General features: G+C 42.1%; 1 protein-coding gene across 11 annotated transcripts in view; it reads left to right on the forward strand.

Moving 5' to 3' along the window:
* HIVEP1 (HIVEP zinc finger 1) overlaps positions 1-19,310 on the forward strand; it is a 133,790-nt gene that overhangs the window by 39,738 nt on the left and 74,742 nt on the right. The window contains exons 1-2 of one of the 11 annotated variants that reach the window (XM_062617912.1): positions 6,000-6,218; positions 6,631-6,809. The exons of 8 other annotated variants lie outside the window; for them this stretch is intronic. In XM_062617912.1, the coding sequence (XP_062473896.1) occupies positions 6,779-6,809 (31 nt within the window). In that variant the 5' untranslated portion in view covers positions 6,000-6,218; positions 6,631-6,778. Of the gene's footprint in view, positions 1-5,999; positions 6,219-6,327; positions 6,345-6,442; positions 6,810-19,310 lie in introns of those variants that run through there. 2 more of the 11 variants (XM_062617913.1, XM_062617909.1) reach the window with 2 other exon arrangements.

Raw genomic sequence — 19,310 nt, forward strand, 5'->3', positions numbered from 1 at the left:
CTGACAGCATCTGGGAAAGAAAATAAGTGTTTGCTATTCCTGTTGTAGACTTCTTTCAGTCACTACGACAGATGTTCCAAGCATGTTGTTCCTCTCTTAGCTTTTTTTAGTAGTAAAAATGCTGTGTTCTAAATATAGTTTAAATTGGTTGAGATACCTTGTCTGAATATGATGCAAAATTGCATTAGGCCTGGTTTAAATCATAGTGTAACAGGACAAAACCATTGGAAAGACTATTTAAGTTTGTTTCAAACCCAGGTGGGAATTTTCATTCAATCATATTTAAAGTGGTTCCATGGTTCCAAGGAAGTGCTAATTTCTAGCGTATGTTGCAGTCTGATTTAGGATGAACACTAGATAGCAGAGTGGACTCTTCTCCCCTGTTTATTATTTGGAATAACCTTAGATAAAAATGGAATAAAACCTTAAATAGTTCTCTTTGCTGTATCTGCAGTGTTGTCTCTTTTGACAACTATATATCACACATCAGGAATACACACATTTTGTTTTTCTTTTGTTCTCTTTTCTTTCTTTTTTTTTTTTTCCAATTAAAAGAGAGCTTGGCATTCAGGAACAGTCAAAGTGGCTGAGATCAGAGAGAGAACAAAGGTACATGCACAGTTTACCCATTTTCCCTTGCGGAATTTGGGAGGTGAGAAGACTACGGCCCTTATGACACTTCCCTCTCCCCCTCCCTGTTCTCTCTGCCAGTGAGTTCCGGTTCAGAGCTTGTCTCTGTCATCTCTCCTGCTCACTTGTTCCTGGAGACCACTAGGAGATCTAACAGGATGATGCAGGCTGAGTTCTTTTAAATGTATTGGTGATAAATAGCTCCTCCTTTTTATTCTGCGCCCCCTGTATCTAGATAACTTATTGCTGTTCATGAGACCCACTTTTGGTTGGGAGTGCAGCTGCCTGCCCAGAGTCAGGTCACAGTGGTATGACAGTAACTGTACTGGTGTGTCCCTTACGATTATAAGTGTGTTTCCAGTCAGTGACATTGATCAGGGGAATGAATGCTCTTGTTTGGATACTGGCAAAAGGCTGAAGCTTTCTGCTCTGTTTGACACGTGTCCTGGCATCAGGATAGGTACACAGCTGAAGTTGCTAAATTGCAATGTCTGGGACAAGGTGCGCTTTTGTTTCCAAAAATGATGTGTAGGGGCAACACAAGGACACAGTTCAAGGTTTATTTCACCACTTGGACTTTCACTCCAGTGGAAGAGATTTGGATTTCAACTTTAGAAAATGGAGATCAACAGTTCGTAAGCTATTTTTGCTTCTTTTTGCTTCATTACTAGTTAATTTCTGGATAGACTGTTAAAATACCCCTCTAGGAAGGAGGTGTAGGGAAACAGAGGTGCTGTGATCTATAGTCACTGATGACTGAAAACAGCTAGCATCCTTAATTTTGTGTCCCTTGCTGGAGGAAGACAGAAACTTGGTGGTAATCACATGGTGCCAGGTTGTTGCTGTGGATCAGGTGGCAGTAGTAACTGTCTCTTGAATGTCCCACTTCTGTGGGAAAACTCACTAATAATTGGCTTGAGCATCCAATCCTAAACCATCACAGGATAGGGCAGTTCACAAACGTTTTGTCTTGAAGCCAGTTGGTCCCTGCTGTGATCTCACATAAGGAGGTGTTTTCTTCTAGGTTTGTTTTACAAATTTAGAATTAAGATCATTCATACTGATTTTTCTTTTTCTTTGGTTTCCAGCTTCTCTGCGCAGCAGTGATGATTGTAGTTATTTACTTAATCATTTCTTCACGTTATTTGTGTTGATTTAGTGCCCGTAGGTATTTATGCTGTAAGAACAGTGGGAAAGACTTTGAACATCTAATTTCTCCCCCTTTTTGCAGCATTATTCTTGTGATTAAGGAGAAGTCCTATAGCATTCACCCCAGGAAGTACTTTATAAAGTTCATGGGTAATTTTACTATCCATGGGTAACTGAATGTACTTTTCGATATTTTCAGCATGATCATGGCCTTCTCCTAATTGTTTTTATGATTCTATTTTTTCTTTACAGAATCATAAAATAGAGTTGGAAAGGACCATAAGTTCATCTAGTTCCAACCCCCCTGCCATGGGCAGGGACACCTCACACTAAATAAACCATGTCACCCAAGGCTCTGGCCAATCTGGCCTTGAACACTGCCAGGGATTGAGCATTCACAACTTGCCTGGGCAACCCATTCCAGTGCCTCACCACCCTTACAGTAAAGAACTTCTTCCTTATATCCAATCTAAACTTCCCCTGTTTAAGTTTTAACCCATTACCTCTTGTCCTGTCACTACAGCTCCTAATGAATAGTCCATCCCCAGCATCCCTATAGCTCCCCATCAGATACTGGAAGGCTGCTATGAGGTCTCCACACAGCCTTTTCTTCTCCAGGCTGAACAGCGCCCAACTTTCTCAGCCTGTCTTCATACAGGAGGTGCTTCAGTCCCCTGATCATCCTTGTGGCCCTCCTCTGGACTTGTTCCAACAGTTCCATGTCCTTTTTATGTTGAGGACACCAGAACTGCACACAATACTCCAGGTGAGGTCTCATGAGAACAGAGTAGAGGGGCAGGATCACCTCCTTCGACCTGCTGGTCACGTTTCTTTTGGTGCAGCCCAGGATACGGTTGGCTTTCTGGGCTGTGAGTGCACACTGCAGCCAGCTCATGTTCATTTTCTCATCAACCAACACCCCGAAGTCCTCCTCAGCAGGGCTGCTCTGAATCTCTTCTCTGCCTAACCTGTAGCTGTGCCTGGGATTGCTCCGACCCAGGTGTAGGACCTTGCACTTGGCATGGTTAAATTTCATAAGGTTGGCATCAGCCCACCTCACAAGCATGTCCAGGTGCCTCTGGATGGCATTCCTTCCCTCCAGTGTTATCAACTGAACCACACAGCTTGGTGTCATCGGCAAACTTGCTGAGGGCGCACTCAATCCCACTGTCCATCTCGCTGACAAAGATGTTGAACAAGACCGGTCCCAACACCGACCCCTGAGGGACACCACTCGTTACTGGTCTCCAGCTGGACACTGAGCCATTGACCCCAACTTTTTGTGTGCGGCCATCCAGCCAGTTCTTTATCCACCGAGTGGTCCATCCATCAAATTGATGTCTCTCCAATTTAGAGAAAAGGATGTCGTGTGGGACAGTGTCGAACACTTTGCACAAGCCCAGGTGGATGACATCAACTGCTCTACCCGTCCATCAGTTCCTTAGCCCCATAATAGGAGGCCACCCAATTGATCAGGCAGGATTTCCCCTTAGTGAAGCCATGCTGGCTGTCACCAAGCACCTTGTTGTTTTTCATGTGCCTTAGCATGCCTTCCAGGAGAATCTGCTCCAAGATTTTGCCAGGCACAGAGGTGAGACTGACTGGTCTGTAATTCCCCGGGTCATCCATTTTCCCCTTCTTGAAAATGGGGGTTATATTTCCCTTTCCCCAGTCACTGGGAACTTCACCTGACTGCCATGATTTTTCAAATATGATGGCCAGCAGCTTAGCAACTTCATTCGCCAGCTCCTTCAGGACCCATGGATGGATTTCATCAGGTCCCATGGACTTGTGTACGTTCAGGTTCTTAAGATGGTCTTGAATCAGATCTTCTCCTACAGTGGGCCCAAGGTCTTCATTCTCACAGTCCCTGCATCTGCCTTCCTTTCTATAATGAAAGAAGATAATAATCTACTTTTAGGGTTGCTTTCCTGTTTGAAGAGCCTCAGGGGTTTAGACTGCATATTAGGAAAAATTTCTTCACTGAAAGAGGGTTATCAGGTGTTGGAACAGGCGCAGGGAAGTGGTGGAATCACTGTCCCCAATAGTTTTCAGAAGGCATGTAGATGAGGTCCTTGGTGACATGGCTTAGTGGTGGTCTTGGAAGTCCTGAGGTAGCCGTTGGACTTGATGATCTTAAAGGTCTTTTCCAACCTCACTGATTCTATGATTCTATGAAGACTGTATGTTATGGAATTCAACCAAGACCCTGATTCTAGCTCTTGTAAAAGTCTGAATCTGGCATAAGCCATTTCCCAAGGTCCATTTTTCTGCATGCATAAAGTAAACGAACCATTAGTTTAGTATGTGAGGCAGAATATCCCTAAATGACAGCAAGGAGAAAGATTTTCAGAAAGACCCACAACCCCTGCTTCACTGGTTAGCCAGGTTTCTTCCTCCAACAAGGAGATAGAGTTTGTTTATAAGAACTCGACAGGGGAGAGCTCTTGGGAGAGGCAGTGTGCTGTGGAACAGAAACTGAAGCAGTTGCTGACATGGTACTTCTCTGTTGAACTTTAATGAACAGTCACATTTATACATAAGGTTTGTGGCTTGTCAAAAGTTTATTGGGGCATTAAGGGCCAGCAGTGTCATTTGTGCACTAGGTAAATCCCTCTGCTTGTGGGTCTAACAGCAACCTGACTTGAACTGATAGGTAGCTCTCTAATCCGTGACCTTTAGTAGCTGAAATGTGTTCACCATCTACAGTGTTCTAAGGTTTGCATCGAAAGAGAACAGTGGATAAAGCATATGTATATATGCATTGCTCTGTGTGATCCTTTCTGGCTTGTAACAGCACATCAAGGGAATTCCAGACTTAAGGAGTAGCAGAGCAATCACTTTTCCATGTGCTTTCATCCTCGTGAAACATGCTCGTTCATAGGGATTCATGGTGGTGTGCAGCCCGTTGGTCTTAATGGAAAAAAAAGAAAACAACAACCCATGACAAATGTAAAGTTTGGTTTTATCCTCTTAATTTTCAATAAGACGTTTCTTATTTGCATTGTCCTGTTGAATTTGAAAGAAGACAGAGAAGATAATCAGAATAGAATGAGGGTAATTCATTTTGTGGTTCACAGTGGCTGAGATTTAGAAGGAAAAAACCCCAGACCTTAATCAGCACAGTACTTAAGGGCTCCCGCATAAGAATGTTATGCTTAACCTTCAGCAAATGCTTATGGGCTGCCCTGAATAGTAATAAATTTAGGCACATGCTTAAGTGTTTTCCTGAAGGAAGACCTGAGTATCTTGGCAAGTGTTAACATTGCAGCTTCATTTACCTTTATCGTAAATCCCAGGACCAGGGGCAAACTTTTCTTTCATCTTTTGGCTGATAGCTGGGTCTATAGATTTTCCTACCTCCTGTTCGGCTTGCTTTCTAAGCTACGGCTCCCTTGCTGCAATCCGATCAGCCAAGGCTGACCTTCAGGGGTGCTCCACATGGGCTGGGGGGCCTGCCTGCATGGATCCACTCGCAGGATCAAAGTCTGCACCTTGCCTTTCATCTGCCAGTTCTTTGCCTTCCGGGGTTAGTCATTTGGAGAAGTTTAAAGGCCTAGTTCAGTCAGTGTTTTGCTGTGCCCGTTCACAGGCAGTAGGGCTGGGAGCTGCACGTTGTTGAATGGCTTGCCTGTAGTTTTTTGTGGTGGGAGATGGGATGGGAGTGGGTTAAATTGGCACCAGCTGTTGGCTGGTTGTGGGAGACGAAAAAAAAGGGGGGGGGGGCGGAGGGGGAAACAAAGGAGGGGATAGAGGAAAAAATAAAAAGGAAAGAGAAAAGGAAAGGAGGGAATAAGGGGAAAAAAGGATGGGAAGGAAAAAGAGTAAAGGAAAAAGGGGGGGATGGGAAAAAAGAAAGGAGGAAACAGGAAGAAGAAAAAGAATAAAGTGGAAAAATGAAATAGAGGGAGAACAGAGTAAAGAAAAAAATTAAAAAGGGGGAAGGAGGAAAAGGAAAGGGGAAAGATGAAAAGAAGGGAAAGGGGGGAAGGAAAAAAGGGGAAATTGAAAAAAGTGGGATGGAAAAAGGGAAGAAAGGAAAAAAGGGAGGGGAGGAAAAAAAGGAAAAACTGGAAAAGGATAAAGAGGAAAAAAGGAAAAGGGAGAAAGGTTGAAAAAAAGAAAAAAGGATATAAAAAAGAAATAAAAGGGAAAGGGAAACATGGGGGGAAGGGAAAAAGGAAAAAAGAAAAAAAAAGGATGGGGGGGGGGGGAATGAAAGGGGGAGGGGAAAGGAACCCCCCCTCCCTCCCCAGCCAGCCCAATCCCCTCCCAAGCAACCAGCGCCCCCGCAGGCTCCTCCAGCCGCTCCCCAGGGTGGTGGTTGCGCGGGGTGCGGTGTGATCCGCGGGGGCCGCCGGCCTTTCGGCGGGACTGGGCGCGCGGCCCTTACGCAAGAGGCGGCCCGACTTCCCCGTGGCTGCCGTTGCCATGGCGAGGTAGCGGGGGAGGATTCCTGAGATCCGTCAGCCGGGAAGAGGGAAGGAAGCAGGGAGGGAGGGGGGGAGATTACGTGTGAACCCGGCACTCCGCTGCGCCTGACGTGGTGCGGTGGGGTCGTCCAGGTGTCCCGGGGAGGATGAGGGGGGCGAGCTCCGCGGGCCTCGTTCGAAATCAAATAAAGATGTGCCGAGGGGTGGTGGTGGGGTGTTGTCTCAGGGTAAGGTGCGCTTATGTGCGGGCAAGGCTGAGAATATACTACCCAGACTCCAGAGAGGAGGATCGGTGTGAGGTGTTGCGCTGGTGTCAGCAGATGCGCGTTCGTGGGTGCTTCTGGCTAGGCTATAGTATATATTTCACGTGCTAGAAGGGGGGTCTCTTAATTTTCCTCTGTGTGTTTTATTGCTGCAGTTAGTTGTAACCGTAGTAGTTGGAAGCTGTGCATAGAAACGTACCATGAAAACATACAAGCCCTGAGCAAGCAGCCGCTCTAAATATTAGCCCTGCGCTTGTGTCTAGCCTAGGTCAGGTTGTTGGTAGATGAGCATGAACGGAAGGAATGATGGAAGAAGGCACCGGTGTCTGCTTCGGTAAGTTTTCTTCCTATTATCTTTAATTATTAGTGGTTTACTCCATCTCTTAATAGCAGAATGGGAGCAGTTCCCACTGGTGTGTCACCAATGAGGTCTTTTTGTGCTTTAGAACCTCTTGCTCCTCTTTGCCTGCCTGAAGTCCTAGAAGCAGGTGAGAGTTTATTGACTCCTGTCACTGCGATCTCTTCTTCTGTTGCCCCAAGGGTCTCATTAGTGCAGGCAAAAACTTCATAAATACTGATGTTAGGATTTAAGTTTGGAAAAGACAGTGGATTGTCTGGAGGAAAGTATGACAAACACCATGCTACAAAGTAGTATATTGTAAACATGTTTCTTAACAGATCCCACCTGGGTTAACAATAATGTTCATTGCCAGAAAACAAATGTGTGCAGGGAAAAAAAAAAAAAAAATCTAAGTAAATTTAACATTCTAAAACTGTTTTACAGCTGTGGGATAAGAAATGTGTTAGGATGTGAGAGTATGCTACTGGGAAATGAGCTTGCATTACACCCACAGAGCATTTACTGTACATTAGTTATAACCCTGTTGTTTTTGTTGTCTGCAATTAATTGAGTAATTTCTTCCATGACTGAAACTGCAGGTTAAGCGTGTTTGCTTTGAAAGACAGTCTTCTAAATCAAGGCAGCTTTTGCACTTACCATATTAACAAGCTCTTGCAAAGTACGTTTTGTGCACTATGGTTATGAATTCCTGAAAGGTGTCGGTGGGGGTTAATTCACTGTTACATAAACAGCTAATAACAGCATTTCAGTGTACGGGAACTGCTCTAAAATAGTTATTAGCTTCCAGGCTATTACCAGAGAAAAGGCTCTGTTTGGTCTACATGAATCAAGGCATTTCGCTTTTGCAATTAGTATTTGTATGAAAAAGACAGAAGCAGGCTATAAGAACTTGAAGGAGTTGAAGCAAGGACGCTATAGTAGAAATAGGCGAAGACTAACCTGTCATGTAGCTTTAGCATTAGTTTTACAGCTGTGACAATATCTTTTATCTCCAAATTCTATTGGCAGGGGTAACCCAACAAAATTACAACCAAAACAGTTTTCCAAAAGTAGGGTATTTTTTGTATGAAGACATTTGAGAAGAGCATTTAATTAGCGAAGCATACCTGCTACCTGTGTGCATGCATAGATATTCTAATAAAAAATGCAGAAGTTGGAGCTGGCAATGCCTAAAGCTGAATAATAATACATTTGTACCAAATTGTGCAGGCACAGGGGCAGCAGCACAGGAAGCCAGGAGGTGAGATTTATTGCAGCAGGGTTATGCAGTGGTTCAGCACCCTCCAGGCAGTGCAGGAAGGAGTTGAGAAGTAGCTGTCAAGGGACCAGGGATGCCTGCCTGTGCCTGGAGGATGGCAGGTGGGCCTACAGCCATTGAAACTTCCCATCAGGAATTTGCTATATGTTTCCATTGTGTTTATTTAGCAAAGTAGGCCTGTTGAAGGAGCCTGCAGAATTGACGTCTTCTTTGGATATGAGCAACTGTTATTTGCTCAGAGAACTTGAAGTGTTTGGGTATGAGAACTTTGCTTGCGTTTAGACACCCAGGGTTGCCCGCAGACTAACTTAACAGCTGTCCTTTTCAGGAACTGGAAATACTGCTTCTGCTGCATTTCTAGAAGTGTACAGCAAGGGTCTTTCTTGTGTAATTCAGCTCTCTCTTTCACATATGTCTGATGTTTGTTAATACTGAGAACTACTTTCCAAGAGATAAAGTAACTTATGTTTTGGTTGTTTGAGCTTGAGGGATTTGACTCTTGTTTATTTTAAAATGCTGTATTGTTCTGCATCACCAGCAGTTATTTATTTAGGCTTGTAAAGCAAACACATGACTTCACATTAACCTTTCTTCCCATCCTGTCTCCCCTGACCCCAAAGTAGTTCAGACTGAAACTTGATAAGTTAATCGCAGTTACCCTGGCAAATTTATAAACAAATGAAGATGGATGAAGCTTAACCTTACAATCATCTTCGATTGGCTGGACATATGCAGCTGAAAGCATTAATTGCTGCTGTTTTGGCAGTTACCTTTGACAGTGAAGGGTTTCAGTAAATGCTTCCTTCTTGAAGGAGGTGAAACATGCCCTGTTGTTTGCTTCACTTCTGGAGCCTTTCTGAAGCTTGCTGGATTGTTGAGTAGTTTTTATCAATGTTGTGTAGATATACCTTTCTGATATTTTCACTTCCCTGATATGGAACTAGTGTCAGCTTATCTCAGTATTTCGGTATATGTATACTTGTCACAGGGAATTAAGTGTTTGTGCACTGCTTGAAAATGGTGGACCTTTACTACAGTCAATATAATTATAATGGAATTAATGACATTTTAAATTAAGAAGAATATTTGCTCATTTGTCTGTTATGTACCGTGATTTGATTGTAAATCCTAGCAGTGCCGATGGCCCTGGAGATGATAGATGACGGGACACAGTGTGTACCAGAGCATCAGCTATTAATATTGGTTCCTACAGTCCTGGCTTATGTTGTGAAAAGACAGTGAGAAGGAACCTATAACTCAGCCATGGAATTTATCTAGAAGGAGGCTCCAGAAGAAAACCCAAGCACAAATCTTTACGTAAATACATTTGGAAATTCTTTTCTGGTATTAAATTTGACTGTGTAAGTTCGTGTAGTGTGTTTTACCTAAAGTGATCCTAAACCTTTGCGAGTTGTCTTTTGTCTAGAAAGTGGGTAGTAGAGGGAGATTGAGAACCAGGAATGAAGCTTTTGGGTCTTAACAAAGATCATTCTGCTAGCCTAGCCAGAGGGGAAATGTCAGGTGGCAGGCTGAGCATGGGTTTCTTTTGGTGTGGTTTAAGTGTCTGCTTGAGACACTGTACGGGTGCGCCATACTATTTCGGTCTTTGCTGTTTGGATATTGTATGTTATAAAGTGTATGGTTACAAACCAGTTCATGCTGAGCACAGTAAGATTTTATTCTGGTTAAACATTCGTGCTTTATTATAGATCTTTATTGTGATTGCAAGATAAATATCAGGTTTTTATTACTTTGTAATAAGTTTTATCTTTAAAGATCGTTTTCCAAAAGATTGAAACAGGCTGTTACCTCACCTCAGAGTTATGGGTGTGATATTCAAGAGTACTTGGAAGTTGAGTTAGATGAATGCTGTTTTAATTGGCAGGATTTTACCATCAGCTTCCATGGGAAAATTAGTTAAAATTGTCACCAGCATCATAGTGCCTTTGAAAACTCTCAACCATATTATGAAGATTTTTTACTTTGGAATTAATTGCTACAAGTTGGAAGAGGAGGCTACTTTCTAACTACCCTAATTTCACATTGTCCATATGATACTAGGAGACACAGACAGAAGTCAGGTGTGTTTTCCAGAAGGTTTTTAGGCAGCTAGCTTTATGTGGACCCAGCATGAGACAGTTTAATAGGGTCTGGTTTTCAAAAAGTCCTTTGCTGAGCACCAAGGCTGGTTTAAGAGAACTGTGGTTGGGCGCTTGACTTTGGAAGTCATTGGTCTGACTATTAGTAGAACCTATCAGAATGTGTAAGGCCAGGAGGAGTCTGTGTCCCTACCTTGTATGCTGTAGTAATGTGTGATGAAATAGTAACAAATCAAGATGCCTTCAAATTTCTGTGTGCCATTGGAAAAGGCATTGAAAAGGAGATGTGTTCAGGAGGGCATCTAAGGGGTTAATTCAAGAGTATGTTTTATGTAAGTAGTTGGCAAGAAACTGTCTAAATTTCTCTGTAAGTCCTCATGTTGCAGCAACTATGTTCCTTAGGAACATAAATTATCTTTCCAGTAAATCCTTGGGGCACAGAAACGTTTTGTGGACTGGAGCACACAGGAAGGTTGTGGTGGGCACTGGTACTGAACTTATAAATCTCATCACAAGTTCCTTAACCCTGAGACCTGACTTTCCCCATCTCCCCATAAGCAATCCCCTGGGGCATTTCACCCTCACCTACCCACCAGCATCCCACTTACCGTCTTCTGCTTCTCATCACTGAGCCATGCCGTCAGAAACAAGCATCACTTCCCTTTCCTGAAGAGGAATTTTATGCTGCTGGTAGGTGTCTTGCTACCTGCTTTTTTATTGCTCTGTGCCTGGATTCTTTCCAAGACAGCTAGTCCTCACTTTCATCTACGCCCTGGGATTTCAGAGCAGCGATGGAGAAGCAAACCTTTGTGTGAGATTTGGCTGGTTTGCAGAGTTGTCTGCCACAGGGGAATGGAAATCGTAACAAGGGAGTTCCCACAAATAGGTGGATGTTGTGGGGTTGTGCCAGGAAGTTTTGGTTTCCTAATAAAATCATAAGATGAAATTCTGGTTCTCTTAAAATCCTTGGGAACTTTATAGTCAGCCTGTGAGCACAGTCTGAATTTCAGTGAAGAACTATGGGGTTTTCTGGGTTAACCATTTTCTTAAGTTTAGGCTTTGCACTGCTCTGGAAATGTTTCAATTCTGAGGTTTGGCTCTTTGTCCAGTGTTCTCTGCTGGTAGCATATTAGTAGGGGAGTCAAATGCTCACCTGAGTTTGGAGCATGTGGTTGGGAAGGCATTTCAGCTTCATCTAATTTATTCCATCCAACAGAGATTTTCATCTGTGTATTCCTGTAGACCACTGTAAGGGAACAGGTGTGTATATATAACAGAGGCCAGGTCTTTGAAATCCTTAAGTTGCAGCTTTACAATGGGTACAGTATTGTTTGTTCAAAAAGCAAAACACATCCCTGTTGAAATTCACAGAATCACAGAATGGTTTAAAGCTCATCTGGTTCCACTGCTTTGCCAAGGGCAGGGACACCTTTCGCTAGACCAGGTTGCTCCAAGCCCCATCTAGCCTGGCCTTCAACACTATCAGGGATGGGGCAGCCGCATCTTCTATGGGCAGCCTGTGCCAGTGCCTCACAGTAAAGAATTTATTCCTAATACCTAATCTACATCTCCTCTCTTTCAGCTTGAAGCCATTCCCCCTTGTCCTGTCACTACATGCCCTTGTAAAAAGCCCCTCTCCAAATTTCTTGTAGGTCCCCTTCAGGTATTGGAAGGCTTTTATAAGTTCTCCCTGGAGCCTTCTCTTCTCCAGGCTGAACAAGCCCAACTGTCTCAGCCTGTTTTCACAGGAGATGTGTTTCTGCCCTCTGATCATCCTCATGGCCCTCCTCTAGACTTGGCTTGAGCAGCGCCACATCCCTCATGTGTTGAGAACCCCAGAGCTAAACACAGTACTGCAGGTCAGGTCTCACAATGCAAAGCAGAGGGGCAGGATCACCTCCTTCAACCTGCTGGTCATGCTCCTTTTGACGCAGCCCAGGATACAGTTGGTTTCGTGGGCTGTGAGTGCACACCGAAGCCACCTCATGTTGAGCTTCTCGTCAGCCAGCATCCCCAAGTCCTTCTCCACAGGGCTGCTCTCAATTTGTGCTTGGGATTGCCCCGACCCAGGTGCAAGACCTTGCACAACTCCGTGAAGTCCTTATGGGCCCACCTCTCACTGATAGTAGTTTCAAAATGAGTCCTCTGAATGATAGTAAATTAATTCATCAATTTGAGTGAATAGTAGATAATAAATCCACACTTCATAAGTGTGTGCAAAGCCATTCCTTGTGGGTATGTCAGATGAACTTCAGAGTGGCTTTGTACTCTATTAAAACATCTGCATCTGAAGCTTATGAAATTAGATTCATGCATCATTGTTGACATTATTTTTAGAAGTGTGCCTTTGTTTTCCTTTATAACTTGTATTTCATGTGAAAAAAGCAACAAAAACTGAAATGTCAGAAAACATGAAACTTGTCATATTTATGTCATTTTTCTGAAGTGAAATGTGTATTAAATTGGAGCTTCATTGTTATTTTTAAATACGTTTTTGAATTTAACTTTTCAAAGTCTGCATAGCTTTCCTTAGTGTAACTTAATAAAAAAAAATTAAAGCTTTGGGTAAAAGTGCTTTGTTTTGTTTGTTTGGTTTTCTTTCAAGAAAAGATGAAACTGACCATTCTAGAAAATGTTTTATGACGTAAAACTTGCTTAAATTCATCCTTCCCAGAAACACTTTAGATTTTGGTAATGAACTTTCTGACAGAAAGTGGGTTTGTTTTTGGCAGAATCCCTCTGGCAACATCCTCCTGGCATCAGCATAGGAGCCTACAGGTTTGCTGGGGAAGCTAGGTGTCAGCCTGACATAGGCCATTTTAAGCTATAGAAAATTTATCAACTATTACAGCCAAAACAATGCCAACCATGCCCTTTGGTGAGATTAGAGTGGTAAAAATGGTCAGTAGAGCATTAAATAAAACTTAATTTAGGGTTTCAAAACACAGGAATATCTTAATTAGAGTCTCAGTACTGACTCCAGTGTTAATATGGCTGTGCACCTTAACAGTGCATTTCCCAACCATGATGTGTTTCAGTTTATGTTGCTCTAATTTTATGGATATGCATTACTTGTTCTGGGGATAATTGCGAGGATAATGTGCCATATAATGCGTTTTACTCTGCAGTACTAGCATATAATGTCAACCTGATTTGTTAAAACCTAGTTTTTATATGGGTAATTTTAAAGGGCAGTATATGGTTTGATATGCTTCAGCCACTTCTTGTTACACAGGATTTGCAGTATAATGCTTAAAGCCCCTTTGATAATACAGCACAAAGATTCTTACTGGCTTGTGCAAGGTATTCCCAAAATGTGTTAACTAGTGTGGTTTACTGCAGCCTTCTGGTTTTCTTTGGCATTATGCCTTAAGAAAGCTTTACTGTTGCACCCTTTGGTTTCAAGTCTGCGTTCTTAAACATAAAATCGTCATGATATATTTATACAGCAAATATTTGTAAATTAATATGACCAGCCATCTCAAATCTGAACTAGAAGTGAAATATTGCAAATAAAATCTTGGCTTGCTTTGCAAACCAAATTCAAGTCTTTTTATGAGATGGGAGGCATCATTTCCCACTGCGTATCTTCAGCAATCAACAGTGTAACAACAGTCTGATTGGTTATTTACTTTTTATTTTCTTTCCCATAGGTCTTATGTCAACAGCATTCAGCAGAGTGTAGCATGGTTATTTTTAATGTATCCTTATTGGCTGTATAGATCAAAACATGAACAGTTTTATGGAGGTTGCATTTTTACGTCCTGGCAACTTCTTATTTGTTCTTGTTCCTATTAAGAGGTTTAATTTCCCTCAGAAAACTTAACCTTTCTTTTCCACTTGAAGTAATGACAAGGACAAATATTCGTCAACATCCCTTTAACCTGATGGTTTAATTGCTCCTTCAGTATCTTGGAGATCTGGAAAAGCATTTCTGCCCCTTCCCCAGCAGCCAGAGAAGTGCCCAGTGTTAGGAATGCCTCTGTCTGCCCTTGTCTCTGCAACTGCTGGGGTATCACCACCGGCTCAGAGGGCCACCAGGAGAGCTTCCCTTCCCCTGCAAAGCCCCGGGTGGTTGAGGGAACATGGCGAAGAGCAGGCAACCTAACCCGCCTGCATCTTCCATTCTAGCGTGACACTGTGTTGTAGCAGACTTGTCGGCTGCAGCAAGGTGTAACGTAGCAATGGAGCAAGGGAATTTTACAGTGCCTTCAGACACAGTGTGGTTGTGAAGTTCCACCATGTTGCTTTAGATAAAATAATTTTAACTAGTGTTTTGGGTGAAGGAGTAAATGATATCTGAACAGCTGTAATGACTTTGTCAGGCTGTTTAGGACCTCTAGCAGAAGGATGGATTTTGAGAATCTGTAATGCTTGTGAAATAGAATCAGTATTTTTTTTGTAGTATATTTAAGCTAAAACTTCTTTGGAGAAGGGAACTTACTTTCCTCCCACCCCCACCCTTTTATATGTGTCCAGCATGCTGCTCAGTAAATAGGGCCCTGATCCTTCCCTTGCAGTCTGTAATACGAACACCAGTGATTTCTCCGTGTCACCTTCAGACCTATGTCAGCATTGGAGTAATTTCCATTCCTGCTTTTAACTACTCAGATTGCCCATTTTTACTTGCAGGTGGTCAAAGATCTCTGTCACCCTCTGCCAGGCACAGACCTGCTGCTGATGGATGTGACTGATATCTTCATAGCATGTTTGTGCTGTGCCTTTTCCTGAATGTGTGCCCAATGGGAAGGTTTCCACTGTTTTCAGATGGCCTTTTATCTGCAGACTTGTTCAGGAGGGTGAAGGTATTTTAAAGAAACTGTGGCAAGTACAAATCCTTATAATAAGGCTCTCCTAGTCTGTGCTTGTGCTGCCTGACAGATCTGTATTTGACTTCACTGATGGCTATTCAGATGCAGAGTTCGATTTTCTAGATCTTACTGCAGTTGACTGCCTTGATTGCGGGCATCTCCCCACACATTGTCCTGTTGCCTTTTCATGGGCAAATACTCCCTTAATTGTTTGTATCCTGCTTTCCGCCACGGTCTTTCTCTTGTAAAACAAGTCAAAGGGTTTTATTAAGGAAGAACAGTCAAATATTAGGTGATGAGAAAAGGCAGAAAGGGCATTTGTTTCGGGTGGTGGAGCTTGCTGGGTAGGTGGCTGTCTTGTGTGGCTGTGGGAGGAATGTTCTGCAGATACTTGATAACCTGCAGTAGGAGGAAAAAGTTGCACAGGTGAAAATGGAGGAGGTTCTTGTGAATGTCGAGGTCTCTTGCAAGTCTGGAGCTCAGCTCAGCCTACGTTCCCCTACAGAGATGTGCTGCCAAAAGATTAATACCTACTTTATTGGGATGCTAAGGGTCTTGGTGCACCACATTCAGAGCGCTTCTGTGGCTTCACTTGCAAACCTGAGTTTGGAACTGAAAAAAAAAAGTTCCATCTAGAAACTAATTTTTCTTTAATAAAAAGGAAAAAAAAAAACAAACCAACCCTTGGAGTGCCTTGGGTGTGTTGGGTAATTGTGTACTCAAGAAATTCAGTTACATAAGTGAAGACACTCCTGTCAGGCTTGCCTGCCAGGAAGGCAGACGCTGCAGCAAATCCACTCATCACAGAAGAACTCCAGTCGGTGCGAAAGGGGAGAAGCTTTATCCTGTGTGCTGTATTTATTCACGGAGAGAAGTTGTCTTTGGCACGTACGTTTGGCACCAGTTTTCATCCCGTGGAGCTGCTTTTTCTTGTTGGTGTTGTGGGTAGAAGTTTCCTTTTCTGACGTGGAAGGAAAGAGGTGGGTATTTTCCATAGTTTATCACAAGGCTTTTCCACTGCTGGTTGAAAGAGCCCAACTAAGTGCCTTCAGGAAGCAGGATTTGAATCAGAACCAAAGTCCTGGGCAGCAACTTAGGTGTCTTGTTTGATAGGGGAGAGGAAAGATGGGAAGGGATGTAGAGGCATCATGCAGCAGACCACGGTGTGTAGGACATTGGTCCTAAACAGTGGAAGTGATGTCTAGATCTACCTTTCAGGCTTACCAGTGTGCCTTTAGGGGGGGGAGTTTTAAAAGGAGGACGCTTTCTGGGCAAAACTAGGCTATTCTGCATTTATTAAGTATGCACATTCTCAGTTAAGGTGGTTTATGAAATGTCTGAACAGGCCTTACTGTTTGCTTACATTGCTTACGGAACAAATCATAGAATAGGGTTGGAAATGTCAAATTTAAATGCGTATAAAGCTGTATTTCATAAATTTATTTCAAATGTATTTGATTTTACTGTGAAAGCCATTAATGAGTTAAGTTTGGGATGTGCAGCACAACGGCAAAGGTATTTAGATATTTATGCTTAATTTAGAAAAATGACCTTTCAGAGCAAAGCGCTGTGCTTGTCAGAAATATCCTGATGAATTAATTTCTTGTGATGCCAATGTGTTGACTTTTGAGAGCAACCTTACAGATAATGAGGTTTATTTTTATCTTAGATCTGTCTGATTGTAGTGCCTCTTGCAAATCAGGGCACTTTTACTGACTTTTATGGTTATAAATACATAGCAAAATTCGGAAGCAGAAAAAAAAAAGAGGAAAAACCCAAACCAACCCAAATCTGTCTGACCAGCGTGGATACCTGGACTTTGAAAAAATCCTGCAGTTGTAAGATCAGTATCCCCTTTTACCACCACCCCCCAGCACTCCCAACCACCTTTGTAATACTATCTAGAAATACTTTCATTCTGATTTTAAATGACCTTACAGGAACTATGTTGCATGTGGTAGCAATGTTGTTTTGCATTAGAAAACACTAACTTTGTTTCCACAGGCTAAGGCAATGACTTTCAATTTGTAAGAATCTGCAAGGAATTTGAAAGCAACTTTTAGTACTTCTTGAAGGTTTCTGACTGCTTAAATTGATTTATGTTTAGAACCTAATCTTGCTCACTTTAACAAAAGCTGGCAACTTCAGTAGGTTTATTTGTGCAGATAGAGTGAGAAAGATTCAGCTATTGATATAAATACTTCAGCTTTCTGGTTTCTGAGAACTATTTTCTTACTGTTAATTATGCATCCTTAAAAATGTGTACATTCATATGCATATGTAGAGGCAGAGATGGCAGTTTAGTTTGCAAACTATTGAGCTTTGTTTTGCCTATCAATGTTTTCAATTTTAGTTTGACTCAGAACAATCTCCAAAATGTTAGGATAGGCTCAGATCAAGAGTTATGAGTTGGGTCACATGCATTGTCACATGTAGCATCATATACTGGATATAGGTGGCTATTACTGGAACATCAGTATATTCCAGTATATTGTATTAAGAATTAAAAGTTATTGCTGGGTTGATTTACGTAGTCCCTTGAGGTTCATTTGGGCAGGAACAGATGTCTAAACAGGAGGTTTGTGTTCTTGTGAGCCATCGGCAGCTGCCAGGACTCAGGGCAGATAGTGGGCTCAGCATGGATGGGCTTGGGAATGGGTTTGTGGAAACTAATAAAATACTGCAAAACAAAAATCCCTTTCCAGGCTTGCATTCAAGTAATTGAAATGGTTTTAGATGGAGTGGTGCCAGCTTCTAAGCAAACAGCTTACAAGTTTAAAAGTCTGTGTTGTTTAAAAGAAATATTAAAGGGTCAGCGGTCAGGTATGCTTGTGACTAGAACTGAAGTGCCTATATTGGCAAATGAGAATATGAGTTCATCTAAGAGGTTGCAGTCTGAGTGAAGTGCAATGGTAAAGCTGAAATGCATGATAAAACTTCATGTTTTTAACTTAATTGTTAAATTTTAGGAGTATTTTAATATTCTTGTGGTAGAAATGTCATCTTAACCATTTGGGTTGAGTATTGCATTTGCTGAAAATGTGTTTAGCTTGGAGTTGCTGTTGAAAATAGAAAAGTCTCTATTGCTATTTGGATTGCTGTGTTTTTGCTGGAGTCGGTGGGCAGCGACTTACAGTCATGTTTTGGTGTTTACTGTCAGGTCACTCTGAACTAGGCTCATCTGGGTTTTTTGGTAATATTGCAATATTACTCCGACTTTACAAGGGCAAGTTTACTGTAAATCTGTGGCGATCTCCATTTGGGTGGTAGTTTCTTAGAACAGCTTCAGTTATTGTTGGAATAGTGGCAAGTTTAAAGGGTATTGCATGCATGTAATGGTATTTCATCTCAACCAAAACAAAGGATGTCAGTTTCTAAAGCAACCAGAATTATTTTTAACTCTTTCCTCATTTCTTTAAAACAAACCCAGAGTGATTCATCAGTATCCTGTCTCGAAGTGGCCCCTGCAAAGTGTTTCAGTGGGAGATTAACAAGTGGTTCAGTGGGTAATTTTGCAAGCACCAGCTGTGGACCATGGTATTTTGTTCTATGGGTTTTTTTTTTAACCTTTCATGCAGTGCAATTAGTAGCTGGGTGGTGTTCTGAATATCCCATTTGATCTCTAACAAGAACGTTATCTGTTCGCCCTTGCCAGGGTGTGTTGTTCTTAAAGTGGGTGTTGAGATTCCCCAGTACAGAGCTTTAGTATTTCATGACAAAAGCCCAAGGCCTAATATCTCATTGTGTTTAAAAGGGTTTCTCATTTGTCTTTTCAGACAAAATTGATCAATGAACTCATTTGCAGTGGGAAAGCTAAATCTCAAACAAATGCATTTTAAATATCTGCCTGAAAGCAGGGAGGAAATGAGAGCTGAGATAAATTGATAAAACTGGTGAGAAGTTCAGCTCCTAAGACCTACATCTTGATATTACAAGTAAGAGTTATGAGGTTTCAGTATGGTCTTTTTTTCCAGTAATGCTCAGTTTGACCTTCCCTATAATATTTATTATTTAATATACCCTTATTATGTCAAATATTTTCCACCTCCCTCTGAATTAAACTGCTGTGATCTTTTCAACTCTTCTTATACAGAATCATCCATAGGCTCCTAAGTACTAGTATCCTTTTTTGAGCTTTTTCTGTTTCTGAAATAGTTGTATTGTTATTGTCTGTATTCTTCCTAAAGCAGCCCAGTGTTTTATCTCCAAATACCACCTCCTCCCACAAAGAATTATAAATCAGCAAAGTGTCCAGGAATGTATCCTGTGCAGAGAGAGTCATTGAGACCTTTAGGTCAGTTTCACA

The sequence above is a fragment of the Pezoporus occidentalis genome, unplaced genomic scaffold, assembly GCF_034315485.1.
Source record: "Pezoporus occidentalis ecotype Australia unplaced genomic scaffold, CSIRO_AGI_Poc_V1 ctg2, whole genome shotgun sequence".
Classification (NCBI taxonomy): domain Eukaryota; kingdom Metazoa; phylum Chordata; class Aves; order Psittaciformes; family Psittacidae; genus Pezoporus; species Pezoporus occidentalis.